This window comes from Protopterus annectens, chromosome 8.part0, assembly GCF_019279795.1.
Source record: "Protopterus annectens isolate FY-2018-M chromosome 8.part0, PAN1.0, whole genome shotgun sequence".
Classification (NCBI taxonomy): Eukaryota; Metazoa; Chordata; order Ceratodontiformes; family Protopteridae; genus Protopterus; species Protopterus annectens.
In genome coordinates, this window is record NC_056741.1 from 1,477,364,740 (window position 1) to 1,477,383,540 (window position 18,801).

General features: G+C 44.1%; 1 protein-coding gene across 1 annotated transcript in view; it reads left to right on the forward strand.

Moving 5' to 3' along the window:
* Positions 1 to 18,801, forward strand: part of TTC12 (tetratricopeptide repeat domain 12) — a 1,640,087-nt gene that overhangs the window by 357,512 nt on the left and 1,263,774 nt on the right. The window contains exon 7 of the mRNA XM_044081062.1: positions 7,842 to 7,913. Within this exon, the coding sequence (XP_043936997.1) occupies positions 7,842 to 7,913 (72 nt within the window). The remainder of the gene's footprint in view (positions 1 to 7,841; positions 7,914 to 18,801) is intronic.

Below are 18,801 nucleotides of genomic sequence, written 5' to 3' on the forward strand. Positions count from 1 at the left end.
AGGAAGCATCTAGACTCCCCCGAGTCTATTACATCCGATACTGACTTGGATGAGTCGGAGGGATCCCCAAGGTCCCCTTTGAGGATGTCTCTTTCTCAGACATCCTTGAACTCCTTAAGCAGAGGGGGAACTGGCCTTCCCTTAATCCTTCCGAGGACGAGTCGGTATACCTGGAGGCGTTCGGGTCTTGACCCTCCACCTCCTGGGTGTCTCCGCCTTTCGACCCTCTTATGGACGTGGTGGCTTGGAAGGCGTGGATGGCCCTGGATTCGGTGGAACCTATTCCTCGGAGGCCTTCTAAATTCATCACGGCCCCACCTGATAGGCAATATTTGACAAAAGGTGTCCCGGTTGATGCCATGGTGGTGGCTGCAGCCACCAAGAAGGAACTAGCTGATCCTTCAGTACCTGTCCATCCTCCTAACAAGGATTCCAGGACTATGGATAGGTACGGCAAGCGGATTTTTTCTTCAGCGACTTTTGCCATGTGGTCGCTGAACTACTTGTGTCACTTCACCTGCCTTCAAAGAGATGTTCTTAAAGAGTTGGGAGAAGTTTTACAGGATCCGTCAGCTGCTGGGTCCCAGGATAAAATTAACTCACAGCTAGGAATCCTAAACTCCATTGTTAACTCCTCCATGCAGCTCATTTCATATGCAGCCGATGGAGCGAGTAGGGCCGCAGGCACAGGAGTGGCTTTAAGGCGTCAATCCTGGATGCGGCTTTGTAATTTTGCAGATCCCTTCAAGGCGTCCTTCACAAACTCTCCCTTTGATGGCTCTACTTTGTTCGGACCTCAAGTGAAAGACACTTTGACTAGATGCGAACAAGATGGCAAGACTCTTTCTGCCGTAGGAGTCCGTTTCTCCACCCCTTCAAGACCTTACCCAAAAGGTCAGAAGGGAGGGAAAATGTGGTTCCGCAAATCTCAAGGAGTCACGCCTGACCCACGAGGTCAGTTTACCCCCAGAGGCAGAGGGGGTAACAACAACAGACGCTGCCCTAGGGGCAGAGGGGGTCCACAGAATCAGGGTAGCAGGGAGCCTCTCTCTGACAAACCCTTCCAGCATCCCTGAGATGTTGCCCGATTGTCCACCTTCTGAGGCAGTCGGGGGAAGATTATCGCTGTACCTAAAAGCCTGGCTTTCCCTTTCTCAAGACAAATGGGTACAGTCGATCATATCCGAGGGTTACAAAATTCCCTTTATTCAAACCCCAGTTCAGCAAAAGGGAACCCTTCCAGATGTTCCACCCGGTCTAAGGGAACTAGCAGTACCAGAGATTTCAAAACTGCTAGCAAAAAGAGCCATCCAGCCAGTCCCAGCAGACCAAATAGGATCCGGAATCTACTCAAGGTTCTTTTTAGTAGCAAAAAAGACAGGGGACTGGAGACCAATATTAGATCTCAGCAAACTAAACAAGTTTGTAAAGAAAACAAGATTCCGGATGGTCACGCTTCAGTCCATTCTAACCTTTCTGGGCAAGGACAATTGGATGTGCTCGGTAGACCTTCAGGATGCGTACTATCACATAAAAATTCACAGGTGCTCCAGAAGGTTTCTCCGCTTTCGGCTGGGGGCCAGTCACTTCCAATTCAGAGCCCTGCCATTTGGACTCACTACAGCCCCCAGAGTGTTCACCAAATGTATGGCAGCGGTTACGGCTCACCTGAGACGTCAAGGATTCCAGGTGTTTCCATATCTAGACGACTGGCTCCTCACTGCCACCACCAGGCATCAACTTCTCCAAGCCAGAGATTACACCATTCACATTTGCAGAGGGCTAGGGATTTCTATAAATTTCGAAAAATCTGCCTTGTCGCCCTGTCAATCTTTTACCTTTATAGGCGCCAAGTTGGACACCGTACAACTTTCAGCAAAGTTAACAGACCAAAGGATCTTGGATATTCAAAACCACATCCATGTGATTCTTCACAGCGACAAAATTCAGGCCAGATTTGCTCTGAAAGTATTGGGTCTTATGGCGGCCACCATAACACTTCTTCTCCTTGCCCGCTTCTACATGCGTCTCCTACAATGGATGCTGTTCGCCCAATGGTCCTTTCAACGACTTCCCATGCATCACAGGATCATAATAACTCCAATTTGCAAAAGGCATCTGACCTGGTGGATATTGTCCCCTCAAGTCCATTAGGGCAGACCCTTTGTTCCTCCCGCCCCGGTCGCCATGGTTACATCGGACGCCTCCCTGATCGGGTGGGGGGGACATTATCAGGGCAGGATGGTCCATGGCACTTGGCAACCTTTCGAATGCCACCTGCACATAAATGTCCTGGAGATGAGAGCAGTGCTTTTAACGTTGCAAGCCCTCCATGACTCTCTTCCCCTGGGAACTATTGCAGTCCAAACGGACAATATGTCCGTAGTGTGGTATATCAACAAGCAGGGCGGAACCAAGTCCTATCGACTGTGTCGAGAGGCACTCAGACTTTGGCAGTGGGCAATCTCTTCTCAGCGGTTTCTGATAGCAACGCATATCCCCGGGAAATCCAACATCATAGCGGACAGGTTGAGCAGAGCTATTCTCATGCCTCACGAGTGGTCTCTCAAACAATCTGTGACGGAAGAGATTTTTTCAGAAGTGGGGCCTTCCTTGCTGCGATCTTTTTGCTACCCCTCAAAACAGCAAATGCCCCGACTTCTTCTCTCTCTTCCCCCTTTCAGGCCTTCCCCCCAGAGACGCTCTAATCCAAGATTGGCCCCGGGGACTTCTCTATGCCTTTCCTCCTTTCCCTCTAATACCACAAGTAATTCAGAAAGCAACCGCCTTGAGAGCCAAGATGATTCTCATTGCCCCTTATTGGCCTCAACAGATATGGTTTCCGTTCCTACATCGTTATCTTTTGGTACAGCCATGGCATCTGGACCCGGTTCCAGATCTTCTGACCCACCAGTCGGGGCAGCTGCACCAATCCATACCTTCTCTCAACCTCACTGCTTGGTTGCTCCACTTCCATCCCTAGCCAGGCTTCCTATGATTTCTAATCCCGTCCGGGATATCATAGTAGCTTCCCTTAAATCTTCCACCAGAAGGATTTACACTAGTAAATGGCAACGTTTCTCCTTCTGGGCAAAAGCTAGGAACATAGATCCCTTTACTGCTCCGATTCATTCATTCTTGGACTTCCTAGCCGAGATTTTTCATTCAGGATCTTCTTCCTCCACAGTAAAAGTTCAGCTGGCTTGTTGGACCACAACATCATGTCACATAAACTTTGCAAGGCATTTCTTAGAGGTATATTTCTACTTAAACCTCCGATTAGAGACCCCCCACCACAGTGGGATCTAAATTTAATTTTAACATCCTTGATTCTTCCCCCTTTTGAACCTGCGGCTACCTGTTCATTGAAATTTCTTTCTTGGAAGACACTCTTTCTAGTCGCCATTACTTCTGCCAGGAGAGTATCTAAGCTTCATGCCCTCTGCATTCGTCCTCCCTACTTAATTTTCCACAAAGACAGAGTTTCACTAAGGACTAATCCGTCTTTCTTACCCAAAGTGGCATCGCAGATGAACTTAAATCAATCTATTGATCTTCCAGTTTTTTTCCCAAATTATTCTAATAGAGCGGAACAAAAACTACATTATTTCAATGTTCACCGCCAACTCAGATATTATCTGGACAGAACCAAACATTTTAGGAAATCTGATCAACTGTTTTTATCCTATGCAGAGAACAGGAAAGGCCTTCCAGTATCCAAGGTAACCCTATCTAGATGGCTGTCTTCTGTGATTACATGCATTTATCAGCTCAGAGGTAAAGAGTTGATTTCTAGGCCAAAAGCCCATTCTACGAGAGCACTAGCTACATCTACAGCTTTTCAGGCTAGACTCCCAATAGACACTATTTGTGCAGCAGCCACATGAGCCTCTCCTCATACCTTTGTTTCGCATTACAAATTAGACTTGGCCTCCAGAGACAGAGCAAATTTTGGTTCCACCGTTCTCAAGAGTCTGTTCCATTGAGCCACCCAGGATAGAGGTGCTAGGGACGCGGTCCCATCCAGCAAGAATGAAGGCGAGATTGACAACTTAACATTGAGAAGTTATGTACATACCATAACGTTCCATGTTAGTTGTCTTCTCTCGCCTTCTTTCTTCGTCCCTCCACCATCCCCCTAGCCTGGTCAGACCGAGAAGATTGTTCCTCTTCCTTGAAGAGTCTTGATCCAATTTTTCTAGCTAATCAGCTTACTAGTGTCACTAGATCAGGTTGGTCCTTTTCGGGGGATTATTATTACCTCTTCCTCCTCCTCTCCAGTTGGAGGAATATATTGCATAATTTTCCGTAGCTACCAAACGAGATCTGGGTAGTCATCGCCTTGCATCATGGGATATAGGGTTGCCTCGAGCTGGTAAAATTAGCTCTCGAGCTTTAGTAAGTGGCCGAGTCGGAGCCGAGGATCGGCTCTGAACCTATCCAGCAAGAAAGAAGGCGAGAGAAGACAACTAACATGGAACGTTATGGTAGGTACATAACTTCTCATTATGTACTTCGCAGATAAAGATTCTAGTTGTCTACTGATGTACTATGTTCTTCATCTGTAAATATGTTTGTAATTAATTGCTATGTTAAATTGTTAATCACTATGTAGTCCAATGTAACTACTGTCTGTTTATTGTAACTGTGGAGCTTTTCTCCCCGGGCCTCCGCTGAAAATGGACCTACGTCCAGTCGGACACTCCTGGTCAACAAATGTAAATAAATAAATAAATAAAAACATAAAAAATGTACTCACTATAGCGTTTCATCTGAGTTGTTGCTTTTCATTTGTTTTCAACCATCCCTCCCTCCTTCCCTCTACCTTACATGGGCTGTGTGGTTATCTGGCTAAAAGAGACATGACCTTTTCTTTGGCATAACTGGTAATTTCTTATGATACTCTCTAGGTATTTTCCCAAGGGGTAAGGCATTGACTCAGGTTGGTGTGCTATGGGGGCAGCAAACTCGATCTGAGGGGAGGAAGGAGACAGGGACATTATGGTTAGGGGAGGGGCTTGGAGCTCAGATCTGATGCTGGTAAAATGTGGCTGAGTTGGATCCATCCTGGATCCGTGTTCCACAGGTTGAAGGCAAATGAAAAGCAGCAACTCAGATGGAACATTATGGTGAGTGCATAACTTATTTTTATGAGCGCTTGGGTCAGTGTCAGTTGCCATTCTTCTAGTTCTTGTAGCAAGGTTTTTTATGCAAATTCTTCAGTGCACACTAGCAGTTCAGTGGTGCATTCTGTACCAGCTTCTGTCATTCCCAGTAAAACTCACTCCGATTTGCAAATGTGATATTCACAGGTGGATCCAGTCAGATAACCCCTTCCTCCCCCAGTAGCCATAGTGACCATGGACGCTTCCCAACTGGGGTGGGGGCATTTCATGGGAAAGATTAACAAGGCACATGGTGCCCTCCCCCCCAAGACCAAGATGCATATCAACATCTTAAAGATGAGAGCAGTCCTTCTGTCGTTGCAAACTTTTCAGGACATTGTCTCTCTAAGGACTATTGCAATCCATATGGACAACATGTCAGTAGTCTGGTACATCAACAAACAAGGCAGAACCCATTCTTATTCATTGTGCAGGGAGGCCATGAGGGTCTGGGAATGGGCTATTTCTTCAGACCACTTTTTTCTTGCAACGCACATACCAGGGAAGACCAACGCACCGGTGGACAGACTCAACAGGTTCATCCAGATTCCTCATGGCTGGTCCCTCAATTGAACAGTAGCAAATATGATCTTCAGCCGTTGGGGTCAGCCTTGCTGTGATCTGTTTGCCTCTCCCCTCAATAACAAGTGCCGCAAGTATTTAGATCTGATCCTCCCATTTGAGGACGTCACCAAGGGATACTCTGTTTCACGATTGGCTCCCAGGTCTCCTCTCTGCTTATCCCCCTCTTCCTTTGATCCCAAAGTTCCTACAGAAAGCAAGCAGGCTAAAGAGCTCAGTCATACTCATTGCCCCCTTCTGGCCTTGAAAGGTTTGGTTCCCCTTCCTCTGGTCTCACCTCAAATATTCTCCATGGAAACTGGAGCCCAATCAGGACCTCATATCTCACCCATCAGAATTCCATCATCCCTGTCTTCATGCCATCAAGCTGACCGCATGGTTTCTCCATTTCTAGTGATAGTAAGACAGTCCAGGCTCACTTCCCCAGTCCGTAACATTATCATGGCCTCCAAGAAGGTTTCCACTAAGAAGGTCTACAAAAGCAAATGGAAAAGATTATCTGTATGGGTTTCTAAACGGAACATTGACCCCCTTCTCAGTGCCTATTTCAGCCATCCTTCTTTTCTTTTGTGATATTTTCAAAGTAGGGGGTAGTTTTTCTACCATTAAACTTCAACTGGCTGCAGTATGACATTTTCATGCTGGAAATGAATCCTTCTGTCTGTCAACTTCCAGGTTATGTGAAGCATTTATCAAAGGAATTTTCCTCCTTAGACCTCCCATAAAGGTCCCTTCTCCCTCTTGGGACCTTGTGGTGGTCCTCCAGGGGTTGACTCAGAAACACTTTGAACCAACAAACAATTGTGACATTAAGTTTCTTTCTTGGAAAACAATCTTTTTGCCAACTATTACTTTGTCAAAAAGAATTGCTGAGCTCCAGGCCTTATCAACTAGGCTTTCTTACATAATTTTTCACAAGGATAGGGTATCTCTACTTCCTTTATGCCTAAAGTGGCCACAGATACTAACATTAATCAATCAATACAATTGCCAGGTTTCTTCCCGAATTTTGCTAATATGGGCAAATGTATGCTGTGTTTTCATGATTTTCATAGACAGCTACATTTTTATCTTTACAGAACTTAACAGTACAGGAAGTCTGATTAGCTGTTTATATCCTTTTCTTCTAACCACTTAGGTCAAGCGGTTTACAAAGTTACTTTGGTAATATGGATTACTGATTGTATTTCACTGATTTATTCTCTAACAGGTTTGGAATTGCCTTGATCTCCTAGAGCCCACTCCACCAGATCTAAGGTTACCTCATCTGATTTTTCATCTAGGGTTTCAATTGATGATATTTGTGCTGCAGCCACTTGGTCAAAGTCTCGTACCTTTGTTGCACATTACAAATTGGACATTGTCTCTAAAAGCAGGGCTTCCTTTGCTTTGACAGTGCTCCAGCATATCCTTCCTTGAGGGCCTCTCAAGAGTTATGTAGCTGGCGACTCTGACCCATCAGTGAGGAAGAATGAAAAGGACAGCATCAGATTTAGAAGTGATGTACTTACCATAACTTGGCATCTGTGTTGTCCATTTTCATTCTTCCTCACCTTCCTCCCAGCCATCCCTATGCCTTTGTCACTCCTAGTAAGATCTTTGGACATTTTTTGGAACACACATTTCAGGCTTGAGTCTTAATCTTTGTTCTGTCTCTTTAACCCAATGGGCAGCGAGGCAGCAAACTCAAGCTGAGGAGTTAGAGATAGTATAGAGCATTATGGGTAGAGGGAGGAGCTCGAGATTAGCATTCAGGTCTTGAAAATGCGGCTGAGTTGGATCCAAAGATCAAATCCGTAACCCATCAGTGAGGAAGAATAAAAATGGACAACACAGATGCCAAGTTATGGTAAGTACATAACTTCTAATTTTCCTTTAGTTGTACCACTTTAAATATTGTGACCACTGCTATTGTAAATGAACACATTTAAAATAAGTTTTCAGAACCTTAAATCTATTAGTATCAACAGAATAGTGATGTATTTGGTGTGATATAGGCAAGTTTTTTATCATATTATGTCAAATATGAATTGGCTAAATGATATATCTACGTCAGCCTGTTGTATAAATGTTTTTCTTTCTTCATGTTTGTAGTGCAATGAAAAATGCATTAAAGCATATGCCCACATGGGAAGAGCAAATGTTGGACTTCGAAATTACACTAAGGTAAGGCGTAGGGGGATTTAAATTTATAATTCTTGATTCTTATTGGATTTCTTGGTCTACTTTATTGCTTTCTGCTGGTTATAGTCTGGGCTTGTGCTTGATGATGCTCTATGTTGTCATACTGCCTTTTGGAATGCAAATTTGTACTTTATTGTTCAGTAGGAATTCTTGTTTTGCTTAGTGATTTAGACTTTGGCAAAATGCCATGACCTTTGAGTACCTCCTTTACACAAACCTGCATACATACTCAATTTACATGCATGCTTGCATTCAAATAGATAAAGTTTATCCTTTCTACTGCTTTAGTTGGATTTATTCATATCATGTCAGAATCCACAAAATTCTAAAATAATAGCAAACTATAAATCTGATGCCGTCAGTCTTTACGTGATTCTTGACTGTGGGCTCTGTTCTGAGCCTTCAGAACCGACTTGGCCATTATTCCAGCTTACACCTTCCAAAAATTCTCGAGCTATGATTTGCTCATGATGCTCCTCACCAAATTACCCCAGATCTTGTTTGCCACTTCGCAGTGCCAGACACGTTCAACCAACCCCTTGAGCCTTGGCTTTTTATCTAAGTATAAGTTAGTTTTTCCCTTTAAATTCTGTTTCTTTCTATATTCTTTATCTACCTGCTCCTTTAGTTCCCTTTAGGTGTGTGCGTGAGTGACCTTTTTTCTCTCTTTTACCGTTAGGTGCACTAAGGTACCGTTGTTGGTACTCACCCCCTTTACCTTTGGGTAACCTCCTTTACCATTGTTGGCAATTCCCTTTCCTTCTCTATTTAAAAAAAAAATCTCTTTCTTTTGTTTATCTGTGACTGCGTGTGTGTATTTGCATGTGTCAGGAGGCCTTAGCTTTTATAATGGCCGACAAACCCGCTAAAGGCACCTCCAGTTTTAAGAGGTGCCAAAAGTGTGAAAGGAAGATGCCAAATTCAGATGGACACACCTTTTGCATTTATTGTCTTGGTGCTGTCCTTCTTCAAGATGACTGTGCCATCCATCACCGTTTTTCCGCTAGAACCCTGACCGAGCATAAAAATAAGCTCATTCTTAAAGGACATTTTAAATCTGAGTTTGAGGAGGCTATCTTTGGTCCCAAAACAGAGGCCAGCTCTTCTTCTTCCTCATCTTCATCTTCAAAACCAAAAAAGTGAACTCATTTGGTTCCGACAGCATCTTTGGAACCACTTTCTAAATTGGCCATGTGTCCCAATGGTGCTGACTTTCTCCTAGAAAAGACACTCTTTCCTCGACATTGACCTCTTCAGCTCGGGTATCAGTGCAGAACCTCTCGCTTTGGTACTAGCAGAACACTCAGTAGCAAAGGAGTCACAGCTGATAGTTTTGCTAAGGACATCTTATTCTCCCTCGATTGACCCATTTGCAGACCACCCTCCAAGTCCATTTTTGGAGAGATGGCCACCAAGATCTCCATTGGCCTCTTCTATTCAGTCCACTAAGAGCTTGTTGGAGTCCGGCACTGAGATTGGTCAACCAGCTCCTGATGGCGAGGGGATTGCCTCCATCTTTGGTTCCTAGCCAGGTTGGCTCTGGAATCTTGCCTTCTTCTACACCCATGCAAATTCCTCCTTTGACTCCAGCCGAGTTTTCAGAGCCCATGGTGCCGACTATCACAGCTTCCACTGTTTTGGTGCCAGTCATAACTCCTCCGTTGGCACAGATATTTGCCTTAAGCTCTTCTGGTTTGTTGGAACTGGAGACTACTCGAGGTTGGGGGCTTCATTGCGGTTCTAAGGGGCAGGGTTCAACTTTGATTCTTTTGGAGCCCTCCATGCCCCTTGAGGCCTCGGCATATGTAAGTTTGACCCTGGCTTCTGCTTTGGAGGTGGCTTCCTCAATGTGGGGTGGGACAACGGTTCCGAAGGAGTCTATTTTGGTTCCAGGTTCTCATCCCTCTACAGGAGGCCTGCCTTTCAGGCTGTGGAGAGGACCTTGTAAATTATGGACTCACAGTCTATGCCATCCTGTTGGGCCAAGTAACTTGTCCATCCCCTTGTCCAGAGCTTCCTCCAGTCTCTTCCCTGAGACAGAGGGCACAAAAATCTCAGGAGTGAACCACCCTGGTTATATCATCTTTGGATACCCTCTCTGGAGCATCCCACTGAAGAGAAAAAGTGCAAGAGGAAACACTTGGATCCCCTGAAGAGTCCTTCACAGAGGATCCTGATTTCAATGAAGGGGAAGGTTCCCCGAAGTCACCCTCTGATGATTTTTTCCGTTGGGGACATCCTAGAAATCCTGAAACAGAGGGTTGGCCGGACTACCTTCCAACCTTCCTAAGAGGAATCTGTATATCTAGAGGCTTTTCACGCCCAGCCGTCTACCTCTTGGATCTCTCTATTCCCACTAATGATCTTATTAAATTGTTCGTCCAGCGGGCCTGGAATATTCCTGACTCTATCAAGCCAGTTCCTAAATGACCTGACTGGATTCTCTCTGCCCCAAAAGACGAGCAACACCGGGTCAGTGGTATTCCTGTAGGTGCCATGGTAGTAGTGGCAGCCACTAAAAAGGAACTTGCTGTAGCAAGCCCAACTACTCATTCTTCTAACAAGGAGTCTAGGAATTTTGATAGGTTTGGGAAATACGTATACACTTCGGTGACCTTTGCTCTCAGGTCCTTGAATTATGTGGTGCATTTTACCAGGCTTCAGAGAGCTCTGATTAAAGAGTTTCAGATACTCTTACAAGAGCAGTAGCTGACGGGGTCTGAGAAAAGGTTACTTCTCAGCTCGACACCCTTGAATCAATTTCCAGTTCATCCATGAGGCTGACTGCTCATGCAGCTAAAAGGACTGTAAGTGCAGCAGGTTCAGATGTAGCCATTAGGAGGCACACCTGAATATGCTTATGTGACTTTACGGAACCATTTAAGTCTTCTTTTGTCAATTCTCCGTTTGACAGATCATCCCTGTTTGGCACAAAGGTTAAAGAGATGCTAGTCAGATGTGAGAAAGATGGAAAGACCCTTTCTGCCATGGGCATATGCTTCTCCACTCCTCAACTGCCCTACTCTAGGAACCATAGAAGTGGGAGGCTATGGTTCAAAAAGACCCAAGGACCTTTCCAAGACTGACATGGCAATGACTTTCCCCGGTGCAGAGGGGGAAGTAATAATGAAAGATGTCATCCTTGAGGCAGAAGTGGCCAGCAGAACTAGGAGTCCAGAGATTCTTTCTCTGGTAACTCCTACCACTGCTCCTGAAAGGAGGCCCGCTTGTCTTTCTCTGGAGGCAGTCAGGGGACGATTATCCCTCCACCTATCTGCTTGGCTAGAAGTGACGATGGACAATTAGATGCAGGAGATAATTTCCAGAAGTTACATCATTTCCCTTTCATTGAAACCAAAAAGACTTCCAGACATTCCATCCAGTCACAGGGAAGCAGCAGTCTTAGAAATTCAAAAACCGCTCAACAAAACAGCCATTCTAGCAGTTCCACCAGAAAGATGAGGAAGAAAAAGAAAACATGGGACTGGATACTGATTTTGGATCTCAGTCAGTTGAACAAGTCAGTTCAACAAACCAAATTCCGGATGGTCTTGGTACAGCCAATACTTCCATTCTTGGAAAAAGACGGCTGGTTGTTCTCAGTAGATCTTCAGGATGTGTATTACCACATAAAAATGGAAAGTGCTCCAGATGATTCCGGTGCTTCCGGCTGGGAGCCAGTCACTCTCAGTTCAGGGCACTTCCCTTTGGTCTCATCACAGCCTCAAGGATGTTTACCAAATGCATGGCAGTGGTAGCAGTGCATCTCAGACTTTTAGGATTCAGAGTATTTCCATATCTAGATGACTGGCTCCTTACCTCTCTCACCAGGTGTCAACTCATAGGCAAGAGATTGCACTATTCATCTTGTTCCACCTAAGGAATCACTATAAACTACAGAAAATCCCATCTGGAACCATCACAGCACCTGGAATTCATTGGAGCTATGCTAGACACAGTCACCGAATTTGCGTCACTTCCCCTAGAAAGGCTCAAAAGGATCAGGTTACAAGTAAACCAGGTCATTCAGAACAAGTGAATAGCAGCAAGACTCATCCTACAGGCTCTAGGGTCAGTGGCAGCCTCTATCACTCTAGTTCCCTTGGCCAGATATCTCATGCAAATTCTTCAGTGGCTTCTGGCCTCCCAATAGTCCTTGTTGAACCAACCTATGTCCCATCTAATTTTGATCACCCATTGTTGCAAAGAAGACCTGAGTTGGTGGCTCCGTTCCAACAAAATCTTGTTGCCCCGTCCCTTTGTCCCTCCTCAGCCCCAGGCCATTATGACCACAAATGCCTCCCAGATAGGGTGGGGAGGGGCATTATCTGGCAAAGACAGTCCAAGGCACTTGATCCCACCTGGAGACCAACTTGCATATCAACGTTCTAGAGATGAGGGCAGTGCTCTTAGCATTGTAAGCATTTCAAGATACCTTCCCCTTTGGAACAACTGCAGTTCAAATATACAATATGTCAGTAGTCTGGCATATCAACAAACAAGAGGGAACCAGGTCATACCCTCTTTGTCAAGAAGCTCTCAGATTATGGCAATGGGCAATTTCCTCCAACCACTTTCTAACGGCAACGCACATTCTGGGAGCTCCAGCATGATTGTGGGCAAGTTGAGCAGACCTGTCCTCATGCCTCAAGAGTGATTTCTCAATCCAGTGGGGGCGTGAAAGATATTCTGCCACTGGGGCCATCCTTGTTGTCATCTGTTTGCTTCCCCCCTGAACAACATGTGTGGAAGTTTCTTTGCCCTAATACCTCCCCCAGGAAACTCACCCAGCGATACTTTCCTTCACGATTGGCCTCCTGGTTTTCTGTATGCCTTTCCCCCCCCCGACTCCTCTGATATGTCAGTTTCTAAAGAAAGCCAACAGGTCAAAGAACAGAGTAATCCTCATTGCCCCATTCTGGCCTCAACAAGTCTGGTTGCCCTTCCTTTGGCCTCATCTACTTCAGAAATCCTGGATACAGGACCCAGCACCAGACCTGTTGCTCCACCCTGAGGGAATGGTTCATCCAAATCTTCAGCATCTCAAACTCACTCCAGTACCCATGATTACCAGTCATTCCTCCCTCACTACCCTGGTTTGACCCATTATTCTGGCCCACAACAAGCCTTCAACTAGAAAATTGCATCACAAATTGATAACATTTACTAAACGGTCACTTGACTGTAATATTGACCCATATGCAGCACCTGTGGACAAGGTTTTAGACTTCTTAGCCTTACTCTGAGTCTGGCTCATCAGCTTCTCTCTTTTGGGAGAATCTAGTTGCAATGTCTAGCTTACTTCTTGGTTTCAACGGTTCATCACTTATGTCTCATAAACTATGTAAAGTCATTTTGAAGACACCTTAATGCTCAGACCTCCGTTTAAAGAACCCTCTGCTCCACAGGATTTGTATTTGGTACTGCAGTCTCTTATTTCTTCCGCCTTTGAACCTTCAGCCACTTGTGACTTAAAGTTCCTGTCCTGGAAAACCTTATTTTTGATGGCTGTCACTTATACCAGGAGAATATCAGAAATTCAAGCCTTGTCCTGCAACCCCCCCAAATTTCATATTTCATAAGGACAGGGTCACCCTCAGGACAAATCCTTCCTTTTTGCCAAAGGTTGTTTCAGAGTCAAATATCAATCAAACCTTACATCTCCCAGTCTTTTTTCCTAATCTTTCCAAGGAAGAGTACTGTCTACGCTTACTAAACATACACAGGCAATTACGTTTTTACATTCACAGAACAAAGGACATCAGAAAATCCAAACAACTGTTTATTGCCTTTTCTACACTGTTTAGGTAATCCAGTATCTAAGGTTACATTGACGAAATGGCTTAAGGACTGTATTACCTTTGTTCATAACAGAAAGGGACTTCATCTACCATGTCCTGTGAAAGCTCATTCGACAAGAGCTGTAGCAGCTTCTGCAGTTTTTCATGCCAGAGCTTTCTTAGATGATATTTGTTCAGCAGTTACATGGGCATCTCCTCATACCTTTATTACTCATTACAAACTGGACCAGGTTTCTAGGGGACGTGCATCATTGAAATGGTGCTCAGGAATATTCTCACATGAGATCTCCCAAGATTCAGGTAGCTAGGGACTCTGTCCCACAGTCAAGGATTATGTGAAAATTGACAACATCAGATAAAGAAATTATGTGTTACCATAACATACCATCTGTGTTAGCGATTTTCACTGATCCTTGACATTCCCACCCTCCTTCCCCCTGCCTTAGAACTCTTGGTGGACCGAATATTCCCAAAGACTAGCTTCATAATAGGGATACAGACAGGGTCTCTTATCTATTACTTCTTGTCTGTCACTATTGTAGACAAACTCAATCTGAGGTAATTTGCTGAGGAACATCATGAGTAGAGCCTAGCTCGTGAGTTTTTGGAAGGCGTGAGCTGGAATAATGGCTGAGTCGGTTCTGAAGTCTCAGAACCGAGCCCATAGTGAAGATCAACAACACAGATGGAATGTTATGGTACGACATAACTTCTTTTTTTTTTTTTTTTTTTTTTTTTTTTTTTTTTTTTTTGCAGAGACCATGCTTTCCTGCTCTTTTCATCCCTTCCCCTATACTAGAGCCTTTATGTCTCTATCCAGGGTTGCACAAACTTAGAAAAAACTGTAAAAGCTTAAAAAAAACTCACTTTTTCCTTTTTCTGAATCATCTGACCTTTCTAAGGCTTCATTGCAGCATCAGTGGCAAAGCATTGTCCAATGTACTGAGATGTTGACAATGTGACCATTTGATAAAGCATGCACGACACTTTAAATATCAGCAACGCAGCACTCAACTTACTGTAATGGTCCCACTTTAGTTGCTTTGTGCGATACATTTCAGCAGGTGAATTAACAGAATTTATAATGTGTATGCATATGTTTTGGAGGCATTTTGATATGGGAGAAGAAAATGGTGAAAGTATAGCAAGATAGTCATCTCTATTCTGTTACTCACTTAGAGTAGGTAGTACTCGATCATCTTTGTTGTCAACAGTCTTCAAATGTGTGTAGTTAACTCCCCCTCTGCAGATCCTATGTTGTACTCTCTGTCTTCTCAGTTGGCTAGGTTAGCCACCTTGTGACAGATCAGAGCTGGCAAACTTTCTCACAAAAGCATCTCCAGCACTCAAGCTGTCCCATCTTCCATGATGCTGTGTGCCTCCCTGTTGCCTCAGATCTTGTTTGCCACTTCTTTGAGACATACATAATTTTCCAGCTCTTCAGTCTTTCTTTCCGGATATAAAGCTTTTATTTCTGTTATATGGTTAATTCCTTCTGCTAATCATTTTGTTGTTTGATCTGACTTCTGTTTCACCAAAATTTAAGTATTTTTCCTCAGAAATGTTCTTACTTTCCCCATCTCCCTTTCTGAGGCCTAAATAAGCATGTCTGTTGTTTGAGAAGTAGAGGAAGAAATCCTCAGATTCTTTGCCATCATCTTCTCCAGCTACGAACATTTCTAAGACTTTAGCTTAAATGTAATTTCTGGCTTTAATATCTTAATTTCCAGCCCTGCCTCACCCTTTGGCATCGATCAGTCTCAATACTGAGATGATTATTATCCCAGAAAAAACCTCCAATGAATATAATTACACCAAGTTATCAATCTTCTGGGAAGGAGCTCTTGAAATTTGTGAGTTGAAGACCCCTCTGCTACTTTGGTTAGGTCTCCTAGGTCCTCCAGAAGTGTTGTGGAATTTGACTGGGAATGGATGATGATAGGTTTTGTGAACACACAAATATATATAGGAGTTATTCTGTTCCCCTTTCACTCCATAGATAGAGCTGGCCCTCCCTCCTTACTTTGCTCCTTTCCCGGCTTCCATCTCAAACTCAGTGATATTGGAGATTTGTCGAGATTTCCCCTGGTCACTTCCTGTCTGTTCTGACTGCACCAGTTGAATCAACTTTGACAGCTCCACTTTACTCTGAAATTCTTAGATCTGTGTGTGTCCTAGAGCTGAGAGGTTGAAACTGAGGTTTCAAAGCCTTCTTCTGCCCTGACTCGCTTTGGTCCATTTGTGGCTTCGAGTTCCTTGGGCTTTTACACCTCAACAACGGTCTCTGCCTCTGATCCTGTCTGACATTTTGGCACCTGGAGAGAATTCCTCTGATCTGTTTACCTTATCCACTTTAGGCTTGCAGCCAGCACAGAGACTGCCCCCTTCAGGGCCATCAGTGCTGACTCAGGATTGTAGCCCACCATCCAACCCAGGAAGTGGATGCACAAACTGTTTTGACTCCACTTCTCCATCCAAGTTTATCTGCAACTTTCAGCTCTTGCCATCTTTCCCAAGGATAGTCCAGCTTTGAAAGTCTTGATCCATCATTTCAGCAAGGGCGTAACATTTCTGGTTGTTAAGGCGAATCTTCCATTGAAGTATATAGGAAGTGTAAGTGTAAAAGGAGAGATTTGCAGTCTCCTCAGGAATCCCTCACCAAAGACACACACTTTGTTAAAGAGGAAGATGCACCTCACTTACCTTGAAGACACCACTTTCATTCCTCATTGAACTAAGTCTACATATAAGGATGACTCTCTCTCTCTTCCAGAGCAAGAGCTCATTCTACTAGATTAATGTCCGCTTCTACTGCATTCTTCATACACTCAACAGTGGATGAGATCTGTGCTGTAACAACTTCATTCATCTACAGCGCAATTCTTTGTCAAACACTACATACTGGGCATGATATCAAGGTCCAGAACTACATTTAATTCTACCATCCTCAAGGGTATCTTGCCACATTGCCACCCAGAATGAAAAGTAGCTGGGGAATCTGTCCCCAGCCAATCAGTATGGACAGAGGGGACAACATAGTCTGCAATAGTTTTGTAATTGCCATAACGATAGATCCTTGTTGTCGCTCTGTATCTTGATGTCCTGCCCTCCTTCCCCTTCCAAATTGACATCTTTCTTATCTGAAGGAATCTTGCACACCTAAGCCTGAAGCCTTACTCCAAGTCTTTTGTTTCCTACTAGATAACCTGGTGTCCTTTTTTGGGCAAACTTGATCTTTAGCAGTAGGGAATTATGTAGCATCATGGGAGATGGGAGAGCTTAAATGCTTGTGAAGCTTCTGTGAGAAAGTTTGCTGGCTTGAATCTGCTGCAAGGAAGATAATCCAACCAACTGAGATGGATGGATAGGGACAAGAAGGATCTATTGTTATAGTAAGTACATAACTTTCATTTATGGCTCAAAGCCACTTACAGCTTCTATAGTGGACTTTGTCAGCTGCTGTCAGTCAGAATAGAGTAACTCAAGTTGTCTACAACCTCAAATCACCTTGCCAATTCAACAAGATGAATGCACTTCTTATGGCTTTCCACCAGACATTTTCTGTAACAAATTAATGATGAAAATATTCTTTTTGGGAGTCTTCCTTTTTTGTCACTTGGGGACTGTGTATCTCAAACTTTGCTATTACTGGTAAAGATCTGTGTAAGCATTATAATAAATATCTGTCGAAGAACCAGCCAAGACTTACAGGAGCACTGTCTGTATAGTCTCAGACAATAGTATAGTACTGAAAACTACCATGTGTACCAAGAGATTCAGCTTGGCTACTGAACTTCAGAAATGAAGAAAATTATTAGCTTATTATGCAAAGATGACAGTTGTACATTTGTGTATAGACTGGCAGATGGCCATTCCTCACAGCAGCAGGCATATGTCAGAATATTATGAAAAGGACAATCATATGGTTTCTAGGTCCAAGCTGAAGCTGCTTAAAGTAAGTCTGTTGTTTAGCTGGCCCCATAAGCCCTTCAGGTAGTGAATTTGCCTTCTGCTGGTGCAGACCACAGCTTAAAATGGGTTTTAGTCTTAGGCAGGGACCCTGGAGGCATCGGAGGTGCTCCCTTGACTCCTACCCTGAAAGTACATCTAACAGTTCTTGCACTGCTGTGTCTCCAGATGATTATTTGGAGCTTCCTAGTGACTAGTGTGATTTTAGGGGTTAGTCCCTTTAGTATGTGGCTCCCTAATGTTTTTGCCAGCAACAGAAACCAGGAAAGAGGAGGTCCTTCACAACCTAGCTATGTACCATGATTCTAGGGGTTAGTCCCTTTAGTTATATGGCCACAGACTGCTGACTGTCCTTTTGGGTTTTGTCACAAGACACATGCTAGCCAGTAAGCCATGATCATGGAGCATCCATCTGCTCATCCTGCAGTGTTCCTTATGGCTCAGAGCTTGGAATTCAACCAGATATCTGTGTTGTGAGCTTGAGGTTCATATGTAGAAACACAACATTAGAGAGCCATGTCTGGAGCCAATGTCAGCCTAAGCGTAGGTCTCTTCCATTTTGTACTCCCTATAGTTAGTGTGCATTCCTTTGCTGCTTCCTAAAGCTGTGATATCAGTCTTATTTGAACTGGATATAGTGGTACCCACTCTTCTCTGGTATCATTTGTTTTTCAGGGGATCCTGAGTCTATTTATTTTGAGGCAGACATAGATAATGACGCCATCTTTTGCATCCTCTTTAGATGACTGTTCTTTAGGGATGCCCTCTGATTGCTGAGTAGTTTAGTCTAACATTTTACCCATATTCCATACCCTAGTGATGTTTCTGAGGAAGATGTCTGAGTAGCCTAGGTCGTTTCCTTCTTGGAGACTGTCAAAAGAGATGTTATCAAAACTGCCTGAAGCACCTTGATTATGCTTTATCTGCCTTTATAAAGGCCAGTGTTTTTACAAGATGTCATCCAGATGGGCAGATTACATTTTTAAGTATCCCAGTGCAGAATCCTCTGTGGTTTCCCTGGTCTCACATAGCTCCTAGAGACTGCACCTTTTTGCTTCTTGATGGTGGATAAGGAGTCCAGAGCTTTTGATAAGCATGGA